This window comes from Mesoplodon densirostris, chromosome 5 (assembly GCF_025265405.1).
Source record: "Mesoplodon densirostris isolate mMesDen1 chromosome 5, mMesDen1 primary haplotype, whole genome shotgun sequence".
NCBI classification, from domain to species: Eukaryota; Metazoa; Chordata; class Mammalia; order Artiodactyla; family Ziphiidae; genus Mesoplodon; species Mesoplodon densirostris.
In genome coordinates this window covers 479,576-495,551 of record NC_082665.1, presented here as the reverse complement: position 1 = coordinate 495,551, position 15,976 = coordinate 479,576, and the positions used below count along the sequence as shown (strand labels likewise).

The 15,976-nt window shown below is 56.0% G+C and overlaps 1 protein-coding gene across 1 annotated transcript; it reads right to left on the bottom strand.

Moving 5' to 3' along the window:
* Positions 1-835: 835 nt before the first annotated feature.
* LOC132491425 (lanosterol synthase-like) lies at positions 836-11,055 on the bottom strand. The gene is made up of 7 exons (XM_060100312.1): positions 10,954-11,055; positions 10,321-10,489; positions 9,446-9,584; positions 7,287-7,395; positions 6,044-6,165; positions 4,563-4,659; positions 836-3,781 (listed from the first exon to the last, which is right to left on the bottom strand). The coding sequence occupies exons 1-7, from the start codon at positions 10,965-10,967 to the stop codon at positions 3,778-3,780; spliced, it is 654 nt and encodes a 217-aa protein (XP_059956295.1). The 5' UTR covers positions 10,968-11,055; the 3' UTR covers positions 836-3,777.
* Between the last annotated feature and the right edge of the window lie 4,921 nt (positions 11,056-15,976).

The following is a 15,976-nucleotide window of genomic DNA, read 5'->3' as shown; positions in this document are numbered from 1 at the left end:
AGCATCACTCACCATACAAAGGGCTATGGTCTGACACAGGAGGTGGTTGAATTTCCAGGGCTCCCTGAAGATTTGTGTAAGTTGCGATTGCTTAGACTCACACGTTCACACTGAGGTTGAAAGGTGAGCTTGTGTCAGTAAAGTCACTACAGCACGTTCGTGGAGGAGCATAGTTACCGCCACTCAGTGTCCGAGAGCAGACAGGGAGCACGCGGCCTGCACACAGACGCTACTGCACTGAAGGCACAGGAGTGAAGGAAACACAGCAACCCAGTGTGTTTGCTGGACACCCCTGCACAGTTAGCCCGCACAGTGCTGCCTGACATGCCACCTTTCCTCTGGTTGCCGCTTGCAGCACTGTCATCCTACCCAGCTCCACCCCAGCCAGATCTGACGCAGGGGCAAGTTTGTGGGTGTCTACACGTCTCACACAGGGAAACCGAGGCACAGCTGCTTAGGGGTTGCCTGTGTTTCTTCCTGAGTTTGTGACCCCCCCGCCATTTAGGTAACCATCACCAGTTGGTGAGAGCATCCCCCCACCCCACCCTCCGCGAGGGAATGCTCACCCAGGCACAGTTACGCTACAGTAACAAGAGGTGCCAACAACACGCTTTGGATCAGGGTCAGTCAGAGCTTATCAGCTTCCAATGAGCTTGATAACTGCAGCAGCATTTGATTGTTAATCAAAACCGTGGGCTAGGAATAAAAACCTCGCCTTGCTTCCTCATCTGGACAAACAGGCTTAAGTGGAGTCTGAAGCTAAGGAACAAACAATGATTTCACGAGACTCCAGTTCCCACACGGGCCGTGAATTCATAACCCACATCACATTCCCTTTCTTTTAAAAACATTTTTTAACAGACTATCTTTTTGAGCAGTTTTAGCTTCACAGAAATTTGAACAGGAAGTACAGCACATTCCTTTTTAATAACCACTTACAACATATTTGGATTGATTTACCCAAACGTTTCAAGGCCTTAAAACTTTTCCATGTGAGAAGAGACTTTTTGCCTTTCACTGAAACAGCTCTCTCCCTCTGGTGATCTACAACTGTGTACAATTACTGTATCATTTAAAATTGCATCCTTACAGGCCCCTTGGCAAGTTGGCCCTATGGAGCCCCTTCCACGCTGGGGTTCCAGGGGTTGTCCTAACAGGAATACACTTGTATTCTGGGTGTGGGTTTGCCTTTCCTGCCCGCAGGGCCTCAGCCTGACCCTCTCTCAGAGTTTCCCACTGCATGGAGTCCCTCCTAACACTCTTTGACGCAGGGCACTGCTTTATGGCAGAGGTGCCAGAGTGGACCCATGACAGACGCATTAAACCACAGCCCTCGATATGGCACTGTGTCCCCAGCGGGAAGAACCCATGGGTCCAGGAGTGGCAGCACCGCCGGTGGCTTCTTGTCCCTGTAGCTCTGGGCTCCGTGGGTTGGGGGTGCCAGCCCCGATTCCCACTAACTCTGGCCACCCCCGGCACTCCGGTTCTGTGGGTCCAGGCGCCAGCGGGACCTAAGGGAGGGACTCCTAGGAACGAAATCAAGTGATTTTGCTGGCTGTCTGCGATCGTGACACGAACAGGGCCAGCATCCCGGTCGCCAAAAGGACCCCTGGAGACGAGAGTTTGGGTCCTGCCAGCCCTGGGCACGGCCACAACCCGGAGCGATTTCACGGGCAGCCCTGAGCTGGCGCACGCATGCAGTGGGGCCCGGCCTCCTGGGCTGTCCCCAGGGGCTCGCGACGCTTGACTCAACTGGACACCGGTGCAGACTCGCCCCAGGGCGGCCTCAACCTCGCGGGAATGCGAACCGGCCTCCGCGCCAGTCCCAGCGGGGCCCGACGACCCACGTGCGCAGGCTCTTCAAACCGACCAACCACAGAGAGCGCCGAGAATGCCGCGCCCCGCTCAATGGTCCTGCCCGAAGAGGCCGGAGCGTCTGTGCGCCAATCGGAGGAACGGGTGCAGGGGCGGAGCTCCGCCGGGCCGCGGCTCCTTGAGGGCACCGCCCTGAATACGCGTGCGCGAGGGCAGGACCGCGGACCCTGATTGGCCGCGGGCCGGGGGTGCACGCCCCGGGGCGGGGCCGAACGCGGGGCGGGCCCACGTCTGCGTGACAGTTGTCGTGGGGGGAGGGTGAGCCCAGGCGATGCGGAGGGAGTGTAAATAGAGCGAAGGCGGCACCGCATCGGCCCCGCCACCTCACGGCGACCTGCGAAGAGCCCCGGAGTAAGATGGAAGATGAGCAACAGCAGCGGCGCAGAAAAGTGGAGGCCGGGAGAGCGAAGGTAAACGGCAGCGCCTCCTCCCCTCGCTGTCCCGGTGTGGGCCCCACAGGGCGGGCTCCGGTGCCTGCCACCGCCCCCTGCCAGGAGCGGACGCGGCCAGGAGGGGGCCTCTACCGCCGCACTCTTGCCCTTTCCGCCGAGTGGGCTGGAAGCCGCCCCTTGGCCGCCGCCATCTTGAATCCGCCGCCCTTTGCCTGGGCCCGCCCCCGCCGTAGCCACAGCCAATCAACGGCCGGGGGCGCGCGTCGCTTCGCGGAGACGTCGGGCGCGGGGTACGCCGGGACTGGCGGGGTTGCGCTTGCGCCGGGCAGGGGCGGGGCCGTGGGAGGCGGGCGTCCCCGCCCCCACTCCGGGACCCCGCGCCACCCCCCGCCCCGACCACCCCCGGGGAACTGCTAGAGGATGGGCGCTGTCACCACGCCTGCGCTCTTGTGCACACCTGGTGGTACCTGCGCGTCTCCCTGTCCTCGCCCGGATTCCTGGAGGGCTTGGAGGCCGGGACTCCCTGCAGTTGGGCGACACGGGCGCTCCCCCTAGTGCTCAGCTCAGCTTCCATCCGATTAAAACGACGTGCAGAGATCGTTTTACACGGAATTCTGCAGTTCTTTTTGCTATAGAAGTTCGGAGTGGTATTCCCGAGCACGGGACTTGTTCACCCTGTGAATGCCTCCCACCGACCCACGCCCTGGTGTCGGGGCTCCTGAAACGCCTGTGCCGCCTCCTCGCTGCTTGGGGCCCAGGTAGACGGTCCTGGGCAAGTGAGGGCGGAGGGCCTCTGCCGGGGCCGCTCCCCGCGCCAGGACTGGGAGCTCCAGACGCCCGGACGGAGCCTCCTGGGAGGTGTCACGTCCCTGCGCTGCGGATGCCCCCGGGAGCTCTGTGCGGTCCCGGAGTGGGCTTTTGTTATCCACGTAGGCACCGTCCGGTACTCACTGTTTTGGGCGAGTTGTGGCGATTGAGCCGTTTGCCGACCAGACGCGGGCCCTGGAGACAGTGGAGAAAGCCTGGGCGCTTGTGCTGTGCCGCCCTGGCCCACCCCATTCCGGCTGTCGGGGGGAGCCGCTGTGCAGTGCCCGCGGCTATTAGGCAGAGCCCTATGAGGTTGCTGTTTGAGGTCAGACGTGGTCAGACATTGGGAATTTCACATGGATCAGCCAGCAGGGGTGTTCAGTTCCGTCCTAGTTCCTTCCCTTGAGGAAACCGCAGGGCCACTGCATTAAAGGGAACACTCAGAACACATGGTGAGTGGTGCGAGGTGGTGACAGGCAGAGGACAGAGCGGCCTCCTTAGGCTTCCTGTGCAGGTCAGTCTTCTGACTGGGGTTTGAACAGTGAGGCTGTAGTGTGTTTTTTCCCCTTTGCATGTGCCTGGCACATAGGAAGGAGATGGAAGCGAGCCAGAGTTTAATACTCACCGTTTTCCCTGAGCTCACCATGGTTTGCAAATGTGCCTAAATGTTGCTTGAAGGAGCATTAATGGTGATGAGAAGATTTCACCTTGGGAGAAGAAACAGATGCCTCTTGTTGGGTGACCACAGGCCAGAGACTGGGTCTGTGATACAGGAAGGGAACTCACCGACGCTTAGGTTTGATGGAGTTGGGCACAAAATAAACGAATCTGGGACTGGTTTTGAAGGCCGTGTCTGTTCTTGAGAGACGGTTTCTCTCACTTAAATTGCCTTTTGTGATTTTCCTATGTCCATGAAATTGTGCACTTCTGTTATCATTTAGACAAACATTTGATGCATTTGCTTTTATGACCAGAGTTGTCATTTGAAGGACCTTGTCCTCCTGTGAAAAGCTGACGTTAGCTATCCTACCTTTTGAATAAGGTGTTAGTGGGAGATGGTGTGTGAACAGTCTAAACCCTCAGATTTGTGGGACTGAGCAGAGCCAGGTGTGCCTTCCGATGGGGACATTCTGCGGAGGCCCCTGGCGCTTTGGTGAAGCTGCGCCGTGAAAAATAGAACATCTCATTCCATAGAGGAGGCTGTTAGATTGACCTGGCTTAATTAATTTTTTGCTATTTCTGTACCTTGTCTCAGAATCTATGGCAAGGAAGTTTTGGCTAGGCTATGTATTCCCCTGATTGGGGGAAAATGGGGCAAAAAGGGAGAATTTAGCTTTTCTGTATAGTTTTAAACCTTAAACATGCCTTGATTAAGCCCTCCACTCCACTGAACAGACAGCCCCTCATCTGACTAACAGGCAGCAAGTGACCCAGGGCGGCGTCACTCTACTCGCTAAGAGAGTGGTGACTGTAGATGGGGAAGCGTACCATATTTCTGGGAACAGAGTGTTGAGGCCTTCCCAGCTGTACACGTTCAGGGCAGCCAACCAGAACTTCCCCCAGGAGGGGATGAACACAGCGCCACCTGTGGGGAGAGAACAGGCCCCATCACCTGCCTCTGACTGTGAACATGAGACCCTCAGGAGTCGGGTCCCCTTCAAAAGGCAGGCCTGCTAAGGATCCTCTCCCTGTCGTAAGAAGCATGCTCCAGAACCACTCGGGACCACCCAACGCCAGGGCTGCTTGATGGAACCAACGTCTTCCCCAGAACAAGCCTGTCTGGCCCCTGCCCCCGGGGAAGGAGCAGCTGGGAAGGGGAGAGGCCCAGGCGCACACGGCAGCCCCTGTCCACACGGGCCTGGAGGTGATGAGGGAGTTAACTGTGCACGCTCGGCCTTCTGCCTCCTGAGTCCATCTGGCTGTCCCGCGCTGCACTGTCCCCACGCAGCAGACGGATCTGGACTGTGGCTGTGGGGATGCTTGTGGCCCCATGTTGGAGCCACCCCCACAGCACTGGTCCCAAGCACAGAAAAACCATCCTGGACACGATTCACAAGGAGGCCTCACCCCAAACCCAGGTGTGCAGAAGGCAAAGAAGCCACAAAGCTACTAGGGAAGTGTGGCCTGAAGACATTCCTTCCCAGACAAGGAACCAGAAATCCGCCTTGGGATCTCACACTAGTGAGCCCAGAAGCTGACGATGGATTTGTTACAAGAGCAACACACGTGTGAAGGATGCAGGCTCCTGAGAAAGCGCGGCAGGAGGCATCACCCGACGTGGCAGGTCAGGAAGTGACACGCAAGGTGCCAGGCGAAGCATGAGAAGCCCCCGAGGCAGCGGGGCTGGGTGGCAGGTGGGACATCCCAGGCGAACACAGTGGCACATGCGGAGCCCTGAAGCAGGAAGGGGCTTCGAGGTGCTGACGGGAGGCCCCGGGTGTGAGCACAGAGCAGGGAGGGCGAGCAGACTGAGGAACGTCCGTGAGGGGAGGGCAGGCGGGCGAGACGCACCGGGCTCTGCAGAAGAGCCGTGAATATTCTCGGAGGAGCAGGAGAAGAAGGGCCTCCCCGGGGCGAGGGGAGGGGAGTCACCCCGGGAGCCCCACAGGACACACAGGAGAGCGAGGGTGGAGGGTGCAGGCAGAGCCCCACCAGCTGCCACCACTCTCGTGCGGCCAGGCTGCCCCCTGGGAAGGAGCACTCCCACAAGCAACGCACGAGCGTGTTGTTCGTGAGTCCTTGCCCATTTGCGAAACAAACAGAATTATATGGGGACCTTTATTTGTGTTTTAAAAATTTACTGGCAAGGTTAGACAGTTTCCTCCTGTTCTGCTTTGACGCCTGCCTGGCTCGCGTGTTTTGCGGCATGTGAAGTGCAGGTGCACCTTTCTATTTCCCATTTTCGAGCACTCATTATGCTGAGGTAACGTGAACTCCTTATTACGTAGCACGTGCTATGCAGGGTGTACCTTTCTTGTGAAGAATATTCCGGGCTCGCACCAGGTCAGGATCGTCAGGCCCCACGCCCAGAATTCTCAAAGCCACATAGTTGAGCGCAGTCCCAAACACCGTGGACTTATCCTCAATGTGCCTACAGAAGCAGGAGACAGGTGAGAAAATGACGTCTTCCATCACTTGTAAGAAATGAAGCAACGCTTCCGTTAAATTTCCTCAGCAAATCAAGAATGACGTAACAACACGAGAAACATCCAGAACAGCCATTCTCCAGTAGGAGCTCCTGCACCTCCTTGACAACTGAACAGTTCCAAAACTGCCCTCAAGTGACTTTCCTGGCGGTCCAGTGGTTAAGACTCCGTTCTCCCAATGCAGGGGGCGCAAGTTCGATCCCTAGTAGGGGAACTAAGATCCCGCATGCTGCAGAGCACAGCAAAACTTCCTCCCTCCAGGACCTGCCCGTCCCTGTCCATTTACTTCCCATGCCTAAATCAACATGACCCCAGGCAGTGGCCCATCAATAGACCCTGCATCACTACGGCCCGCAGAGCAAGCTCCAGAGGCAGCATGCCAGGGCAGGCGAAGGCACTGGTGAGACCTCAAGTCTGTCCCAGGACCCAGATGGCAAAGAGCTGGGATCTGAAGCTTGAGATGCCCACGACCCCATCCAGGAGGCAAGCAGAGCTGAGCTGTCCTCCTAGGATTCTGTAAGGAAGGCTGGTGGTGTGGAGTTAGCCAGCCCGGCAGGGGCCCACATCCTGCTTGCAGGACAAGAAGCACCAGGGCTCCACAGCCAGGTGGGCAGGCAGTTGACCACCTTGGGACAGGGCCCTGCTCCCAGAGTGAGCGACACCACAGAAAGGCAGGCTGAAACATGGGGAGAACTGCCCAGCCTGCCTCTCCCTGCTGCCATCCCAGGGTCAAGGACAATTTTCTTCTGCCTTAGCGATGACAGCAAATGGTTTTCACTGTGCTATATGGGGGTCGGGAGTCTCTCAATCAGTCATGAAACTCATTACAACACAAGCTGCAAAACCGAGGCCCGGAAAGTGAACAGGCCCATTCTGAGAGCCCCAGGGAAACCCGGACCCAGCCTGCACGTAGCCTCCAGCCCATTTCCCTTCTGACAGGCTCTCCCCACCCACCCAGGGCCAGAGCTACAGTCACCCCACCCCTTGATAGGTGCATCTCCCACATAAGAACAGGTGTGCACGTGCACGTGGACACATGCAGTGACGCAGGGTTGGGCAGACTCACAGGCCCCAGCCGCCATCAGGAAGCTGCACAGACCGCAGGTACCGTGTAATCTCTTCTCTGTATCCAGCCGGCAGAGGAATGTGCGCCACGTAGCACGTGATCAGGAGGCCTGTGCGGCAGAAAAGATGCTCCTCAGCAGGCACTCAGCACTGCTAAGCCCTGGCCCCGTTCCTCCTGAGAACCCCAGGTAACAGGCAGCCGTCTGCTAGGGTCTCCTTCCTGTGGCAACAAGCCTGGGAAGGCTACTATTCCCGGCCCCGTCAGGGACTTCAGAACTGGGGCCCCAGGAGCAGCAGCAACAGCACACGTGACACGGATCACATGGGGTGTGCAGAGTCCCCCCAGCCACTCCAAGGTCCCACACTACTGACATGCCTACTGGGAAAGAAACACTAAACGGATCATCCCTGGATGGGGTAGTTTACTCGCTTACATTTACATTTTCCTGTTTTATTAATTTTAACAGCACACATCACTTTGCAAGATGGACAACAATAAATGTCACCCACAAAGAACCTTCTGTTCCCAGCCTAGCCCTCCTGAGCATGGTGTTCACAGGCTACCCCCCCCGCCCCTCCACCCTACCCCTGGCCTAGGCTCCATCAGACACGTGCCCACGGCACCGAGCACGCGGGGTCTCAGGCAGGCCCCAGCAACAATGTGTCACGGAATGGATGCCCAACTATGGCCAGAGGCATGAGAAGCCCCTGTAGACACACCCACACAGACACACTCTGGAAAGGCAGATAGATATGGACACAGCACAGAGGTTCACAGAAAAAAGCCCATGTCCTTTCATAACAGGTATGATGCTGTCAAGACAGGGAAGCACACAAGCAGGAAGCAGAGCCGGTCTTCCCCATTTTACAGGCGAAGAAACTGAGGCACAGCCCCTAAGTGGTGGGGCTGGGGCTGGAGCCCAGGAGGTCCAACCCCAGAGTCAGTGATCACCACAGTGATGCTCAATGCCACACGGGCCACACACAGTCATGACATCCATGAGCATCTGCCAAATTAAAGCAGAAAAACACAGGTTAAACTTCAGCCAGCCATGGAAGAACCCGGAGACGGCACCCCCAAACAGGCCAGTGTCCACCTGAGAAAGATGGTCTGTCCAGAGTCCAGAGGGAGAGAGGAAAGCCCCAACCTACAGCCTGCAGACAGCAGGCGGGGCAGCAGGCTGAGCCCAGAGCTACAGCAGCAAAAGCACACACCAATGCAGTGTCCCCGTGACCAAACACCCTGAGTGCCTGGTGCCATGCACATGTGACCAAACCCAATTCCCGTCATCCCCACATCACAGATGAGTCAGCCAAGGCATGGTGAAGTCCTGTCACCTTGCCCAGGGTCAGAGCAAGCCAGGGCAGTCACTGCTTCCCCATGAAGATCCCTGGGAAAAGTCTCAACAGGCTCCAGGTCAGACCAAGGAAAGAAAGCCCAGAGACTTGCCCCCAAGGCCCAGGCCCCTGGGTCCCTGGTCAGGAAGATACGAAGCTGTACAGTCCAGGAGGTAGCCGGGCTTGGAGTCACAGCAGAGGTGGGAGCTTGGGGGACTCCCAGTGCTACTCCCACGAAAGGAAAAGGTCCTTCTGCAGAAACTCAGGGAAGGTTCCGGATTACAAAGCTGAGCATGTCTTTAGAGAAACAGTCCCAGGACGCAAAACAGACGTGTCTAGCCAAACCAGTTCAGTACCCAAGGGCTCCAACTGCAGTCCTCCTACAACTCACCAACCTGCACCTACAGGTCCCATCTGAGCTCTCCTGGCCAACGATTCAGGTGAGTTCACACACACAAGCTGCCTACACAGGACTCAAAAGATTCCTGCCCACCTCTGCACCTTGGCATAGGCTAGGCCCTCCACTGCTGCCCCTGCTCTGCACCGGGACTCAAGAGCCTCCCCTGGCCCCCAAAGCACCCCCTGCTTCCTTTTTCAGCACGCTAGCTAGCTGAGCCTTCACTCCCATCTGCTGGCAACGACAGCAGGACAACTCAGGCACAGGGCAACCTCCCCAGCCCTTTTCTATGTGAGCTCCCGGTTTTTCACCTGTTCACGCATTCACACCTTAGACGTTCACCAAAGGCCTGAACCAGATCAAGCCAAGACGCCAAGGATGTCCCAGGGTGGCCTCGCCCACAGGCCACAACAGCACCTTCCTACCTGGCAGGAGGAAGAGCGGGCCACCGTAATCACCCGCCCAGTGCCCATCCTCAGCCTGCAGTGCAGCGTAGAACGTCATCCCGTTGAGAGCCCCCTCACGGGCTGTGTGGGCTTTCGGCAAGTCCTTAAAGTAACTCCTCTGCAAAGAAGAAAAAGGAGTTGAGAGCTAAGTGGTCTGAAGCTGGGCCAGAGAAGCCCTTGGCCCTTGGAGACCAAGTCAAAGTAACAAACCTGAATTGCTTTGAAAGCTTCAGCTGTTTCCATCTAAGGCCTAAAACTCTGATGACGGTACTGCCAATCTTAGCACATGAATGGCTCCACATTCTCATGGTTCTGCGTTCCAACACATTTGCAAATTTCTTCACAACTTCTCCAAGACATCTTGAATAAAGCAGGTGCCCAAGTGTGTGGGGCGGGGCACTGATGCCCACCCCGACCTGGAACTCAGGCCTCCCTCGGGCAGGGGCCATGGGATGGCACAGTGACAGGGAGACCCCATGTCTACGTCATGCTCTCTAACTAACTGACTTTCTCTTATGAAATTCACTAGATCAGAAACTGCTCTTTCTGAACAAAAACGAAGTTAGAGCAGTTTCTTACACACAGCTTAGTGATAAAGGGATTGAAGCAAAGGGGCCCATTCACTTCATGCTCTATCTTTACCCCGATTAGCTCTGGTAGGAAACAGCTTTGGCGACACGAGACACAGGTGCACAGTACACATCCCTTCTGTTGTACCAGAGGAAAAAACGCCCTTCACATCGAGCTGCTTAGAGCTCCCTACTGGCTGCTGGTGCCCACTGCTAAGAAGGGAGGCAGGCGGGGGTCTGGTGGCGTCCCAGACACTGCACGTGGCGAGCAGAATCAACACTTACGGTGTCCAGGCCCAGTAAGTGAGCTTCCAGGCCAGACTGCCCTCGGCCAGGGTCTTCCTCTCCTTGGAGGTATGTCCACGTCTGCCTCCCCCTCTCATTGCTGAGTCGCCAGCGGCTGAGGTCGGTGGCAGGCTCCGTCTTATACGGTCCCCCTCTTCGGCGCAGACACCTGGAAGCGATCATGCTCCAGTGACCTGCTCGCCAGGTCAGAGGCCAGAGGCGCAACGACCTTCCCGTTTCACCCCAACGACCTGCGAGCAGACCACTGTTTCCCTTACCTTGCAAAATAAAAACCCTCTTGGCGCGCTTCTGCACCGAAACACCGCGCCATTATTTCTCCGGGAGAGCAGACACATGCCACAGGGACCGCCGCCCACGTCCCGCTCCCCAGCCGGACCGCCTGCCCCACCCGGCTCTCCCCGGCCCGGGCCCAGCGGTCCCCGGGCGACATCGCCGAAGGAGAGCGTGCCCCTCACCGCCCCTCACCGCCCCCAGGGCCGGTGCCGCACGTCTCCACAGACCGCGGGCGGGGCCGGACGGCGCAGCAGCCTCGCTGGAAGCCCCCGACCCAGTGAGACCCCTCCGCTGCGCCCCCGATCGCGCCCTCCCTTCTCGAGGGGCGCGGGGACTCACGTGCCCTCCGTCATGACCGCCGCGCGCTCCCGGTTCCCCTCAGCCTGCGCCCGCACCCGGACCAGCCACCAGCCCACAAAGGCCTTCGCCTCCGCAGACCGGAGAACGCGATGGGAAGATGCCCGCGCAGCCAATCAGAGCGCGGTGAGGGTGGGTCCGGGGCGCGGCCGGCTAGCTCAGTGGTGGAGCGCGAAGGTCTGAGCGGTGGGGGCGGGGCCGGGGAACATTGAAGGAAGCGGGGGCGGGGGGCGGGGCGTTGAGCGGGCGGGCCTGGGTGGGTAGGCGGGGCTTGGTGAGTGGGCGAGGCCGGGAGGGAAGCGACTGCCAGTCACGCGTGCCGCCGGAGTCTGTCAGCCTCGGAGCGACTTGTGGGGCGAAGCGCCAGGACGAGGCCACCAGGGGACGCCTGAGACTGAATGACACTTGGGGAGGGTCCCACCCGAGGCCGGAAGGCAGGAGGTCTGGGGAGCACCTAGTGCCCTTGAGGAAGAGCCAGAGGCCAGAGGCTGTAGGTGAGTGAGTGAGGGGAGACATGGCCGCGAGGTCCCGCGGAGGGCGCGACGCGCGGGAGAAAGGCTTTCGGGGGACAAGGGGCGCTGACAGGCACCTGAGAGGAACTGACAGGAGAGGGCTGATGGGAGGGCAACTGACAGGAGGGGAGATGACACCAGAGAGGAGGTGGCAGGAGGGGAGAGGGCAGGAGAGGGGCTGACAGGAGGGGCAGGGCAGGCTGGGGCTGACAGGTGAGGGGCAGTGCCTCTTCAGGCAGGCTGAAGGCTTTGCTGTGGGGCTTTCGAGGTAGCGGTGCCAAGCCCTGGGAGGGAGCCACACTGGGAGAGCTTGTGCCACTCAGAGAGAGCCCTGCAGTTTTGCGGTCCCAGCGAAGTAAGTGTGGAAGGCCTGGACTGTAAAGGGAAGCAAGAGAAAGATGGAGAACGTGCTGAAAGGACTGGGGGTAGGTGGGTTGAGGATAAAGTGGTCGCAGGGTGTGCAGCAGGGGCCAGGGGCTCCGCGGAGTTGGAGGAAACTGTGCAGACACTGAGGTCCCAAAGGTGGCTCTGCAGGAACTCACGCACAGCCCCGCCATTTCCTCATCTTCCCCACAGAAGCCCTGACATCAGGTCACAGCTTCCCCGGTTAGGTGAGTGTTTCTGTGCCCATGCCATGAACCCCAGCAAGCCAGGGGGCAAGGGGGGATTTGCAGAGGAAAGCACACATACACCTTCCCCTAGTGGAATATCAGGCTGTTAGATGGTCAGTAAAGGACACTGGCCTCTTCCTATCCCGGTTCAGAAACCAGTGAAGAAGACGCAGCAATAAGAGGTTTGGAAATCAAAATACCAGCCTTGCTACAGAGAAGAAACTAGTTTGGAAGACATGGCTTAGACTGACGATCAAGACGGCTAGCTACTTCCACCTCTAAATCAGACACATATACCTCCCAGCCTCTGGCCCAGGGGGACAACTGCAGCTTCCACAGAGCTGTCCCACCAAGCACCATGCAGCCAGGTGCCAACGAGAAGATGGGTGCCTGTCAGCCTACTGACCCCAGAAGGTGTACCCAGAGGAGCCTGAGCACGCTCAACCCCGTCTGTTCTCCTAAATTCACCAATTCACACTTCCCTGGGAGAGGGAAAAAGGCTGGAAGTTTTTCTCCAGGGACGTCCCTCCAATGTGGAAACACAAAGCATGGGAATAAGGGCTCCAGCCTACATGGACATCCCAAACTCTGACTCTGGTCAAGCTAAGGGAGGAAATAGGTTTTGCTTGGAGAAGAATTTGAGTTTTGATATTTTACTGGACTGGACTTTTTATGAGCAAAACAATAATCCTCTTTTTAAAATTTCTAAGATAGGGAGGCTTCCCTGGTGGCGCAGTGGTTAAGAATCTGCCTGCCAATGCAAGGGACACGGGTGCGAGCCCTGGCCCGGGAAGATCCCACATGTCGCGGAGCAACTAAGCCCGTGTGCCACAACTTCTGAGCCTGTGCTCTAGAGCCCACAAGCCACAACTACTGAGCCCACGTGCCACAACTACTGAAGCCTGTCGCCTAGAGCCCGTGCTCCACAACAAGAGAAGCCACGACAATGAGAAGCCCGAGCACCGCAACGACGAGTAGCCCCCGCTCAGTGCAACTAGAGAAAGCCTGCACGCAGCAACGAAGACCCAACACAGCCAAAAATAAATAAATAAATAAATTTATTTTAAAAAAAATTCTAAGATAGGTGAAACCTATAAAATCTATCTGAGAATCACAGATAAGAGTTTCTAGGGAGAGCCATGAGAAAAAATAATGCTTCTCTCCACTTGCACCCTACCAATTCCTACTTGTCCAATAAACAGGACATGGAAGACTGAGGGTTTTGGCATGGACAACTGGGCATATGATAGTGTCATTTCTAAAGTAGAGAAGAAGGTTTGGGGAAAACATTCAACTTAGATTAGGGACATGTTAAGACAGAGATGCCCATTAGACATTCAAGTGGATAGGCTGAGTAGACAGGCTGGTATTCGGGAGAGAAGACAAAACTAGAGAGAGGAACTTGGGAGTTGCCTGTTTTCGGGTGATGTTTGAAAACATAAGATTGGATGAAATCAGCTAGGGCGTGAGTGTTCCAAAGAGAAGAATTTCCAGGATCAGTCCTAGGGCACCAACCATTTCCAACCTAGAGGAGGAGGAGTGGCCAGAGAGAGGAGAAAAACTAGGGGAATGTGGAGTCAGGGAAGCCAGGTGAAGGCATGGTGATCTGTGTGCAGACTTTAAAGGGATTGTAAAATGAGGTCTGAGAATTGGCAACTAGATGTGGCAAAACAATTTACTGGTGACTGACAAGAGCAATCTCAGGAGGTGTGAGAAGAAAAGCCCAGTAGTAGTTAAAAAGGGTGGGTGGGGGGCTTCCCTGGTGGCACAATGGTTGAGAGTCCGCCTGCCGATGCAGGGGACACGGGTTCGTGCCCTGGTCTGGGAGGATCCCACATGCCGCGGAGCAGCTGGGCCCGTGAGCCATGGCCGCTGAGCCTGTGCGTCCGGAGCCTGTGCACCGCAATGGGAGAGGCCACAACAGTGAGAGGCCCGCATACTGCAAAAAAAAAAAAAAAAAAAAAGGGTGTGGGTGGATTTCCAATTAAACATGTCAGACTGAGCACAGGCATTGACTTCCATTTCCCACCTAAACCCTACTTACATAAAGCAATAAAAGAGATAAAAATGAATAGTAGTGAAAGAATGGGAGAGGAAGCACCAGTAAACGAGGGAGGTCAACAGAACTGGAGATGCCAGGAATGTAAGGAGGAGTACTCACTGCCTTAGCAAGCCAGAGGAAGCTGCAACCCATTGTCGGGGTGAAGCCATTGAGGAAAAAGACCATTCTTGCCCATGAGCCCCAGGAAGGTGCAGAAGTTAGAACTGGTGTCAAGTTTGAACAGGAAACAGTCTGACAACAGACCCCTTCCCCTACCTGGACAGAAGCCTGCAGCAGTGGAGTCAGAGCAGGCGTGAACTCAGGCACAAGGCATAGCTGAGGGCCACTGAAAGCAGGGTGTTGAGTGAAAGTCTCCACTGTTGTGGCAGTTCCACTTCTCCCGCTCAGCCGTACAGCTCCGGGCAATAGGAGGATTTCTCTGGAGCAAATGGCCCTCCCCCAAAAGACCTCCGAACATTGGCAGCTGGGACCCAGCGGAAAGGCAGAGAAGCCTATCAGCTGGCAGGCTGTATCTGTTGGCACAAAGCTTCCAGCAAACTCCTCAGAGCCTGATCATCAACACGAGCCAAACATTTGAGGAAAACCTCTACCACGAAAGGCAACGAAAAAGGAAATTTTTTTTTTTTTTTTTGGCTGCGTTGGGTCTTCATTGCTGCGCGCGGGCTTTCTCTAGTTGCGGCGAGCGGGGGCTACTCTTTGTTGTGGTGCAGGGGCTTCTCATGGCGGTGGCTTCTCTTGTTGCAGAGCACGGGCTCTAGGCGCGTGGGCTTCAGTAGTTGCAGCATGTGGGCTCAGTAGTTGTGGCACATGGGCTTAGTTGCTCCGAGGCATGTGGGATCTTCCTGGACCAGGGATCGAACCCGTGTCCCCTGCATTGGCAGGCAGATTCTTAACCACTGCACCACCAGGGCAGTCCCGAAAAAGGAAATTTTGAGAATGGAGATGATTGAAAGTCGTAGAAGGGGACTTTGACAAAAACATGTCCTCACAGAGATAGATGGTTCTTGTTTCATGAGTGCAACATCCTGACATACTCTTTCCCTCCCTTATTTTCTGTGCTTATCACCAGTTAGCATACCAAATGTTTTGCATAATTATCTTGTTTATTGTCTATCTCCCCACTAAAATATAAGCTCTGTGAGGGCTGAAATTTGTTTCATTTGTTGCTATATCCCCAGCACCTGGAATAATGCCTGGCATATAGTAAACGTTCCAAAAGTATATACGGAATAAATGAATGAATTAACAGGAGTCATCTCTAATAAGAAACATTAAGAAAAAGACTCTCAGAAATTAAAAATATGGCAGCAGTTTAACATTTTTTAAACTTGTTTTTGAAGTATAGTTGGTGTGCAATATTATATGTTACAGGTGTACAATATAGTGATACACAATACGGTAGCAGTTTTAAAATCACTAGAACAGGGAGATAGAGAAATTTTAGAATAGTAGGATAGAAAGATAAAGATATACAAAAATTGAAAAGAAAATTGGAGCATCAATACAGGTGGTCAGGGCTTCCCTGGTGGTGCAGTGGTTGGGAGTCCGCCTGCCGATGCAGGGGACGTGGGTTCGTGCCCCGGTCCGGGAAGATCCCACATGCCACGGAGCGGCTGGGCCCGTGAGCCATGGCCGCTGAGCCTGCACGTCTGGAGCCTGTGCTCCGCAATGGGAGAGGCCACAACAGTGAGAGGCCCGCGTACTGCAAAAAAAAAAACCAAAAAAACAAACAGGTGGTCAAACATCTGAATATTAGGAGTTCCAAAGGGAAACAGTGGAGGAGAAAAATGTATTAAATAATTTCCAACAATTCCCAGAAT

Bases quoted from the DNA above. Each gene is read 5' to 3' on its own strand.
- LOC132491425 (XM_060100312.1), bottom strand. The intron at 9,585-10,320 runs GTAAGTGTTGAT...TCTTCTTTGCAG, and splicing joins ACTTACTGGGCCTGGACACC to AGGAGTTACTTTAAGGACTT. The intron at 4,660-6,043 runs GTACACCCTGCA...CTCTCCCCACAG, and splicing joins GAATATTCTTCACAAGAAAG to GTGGCGCTGTGTTCATCCCC.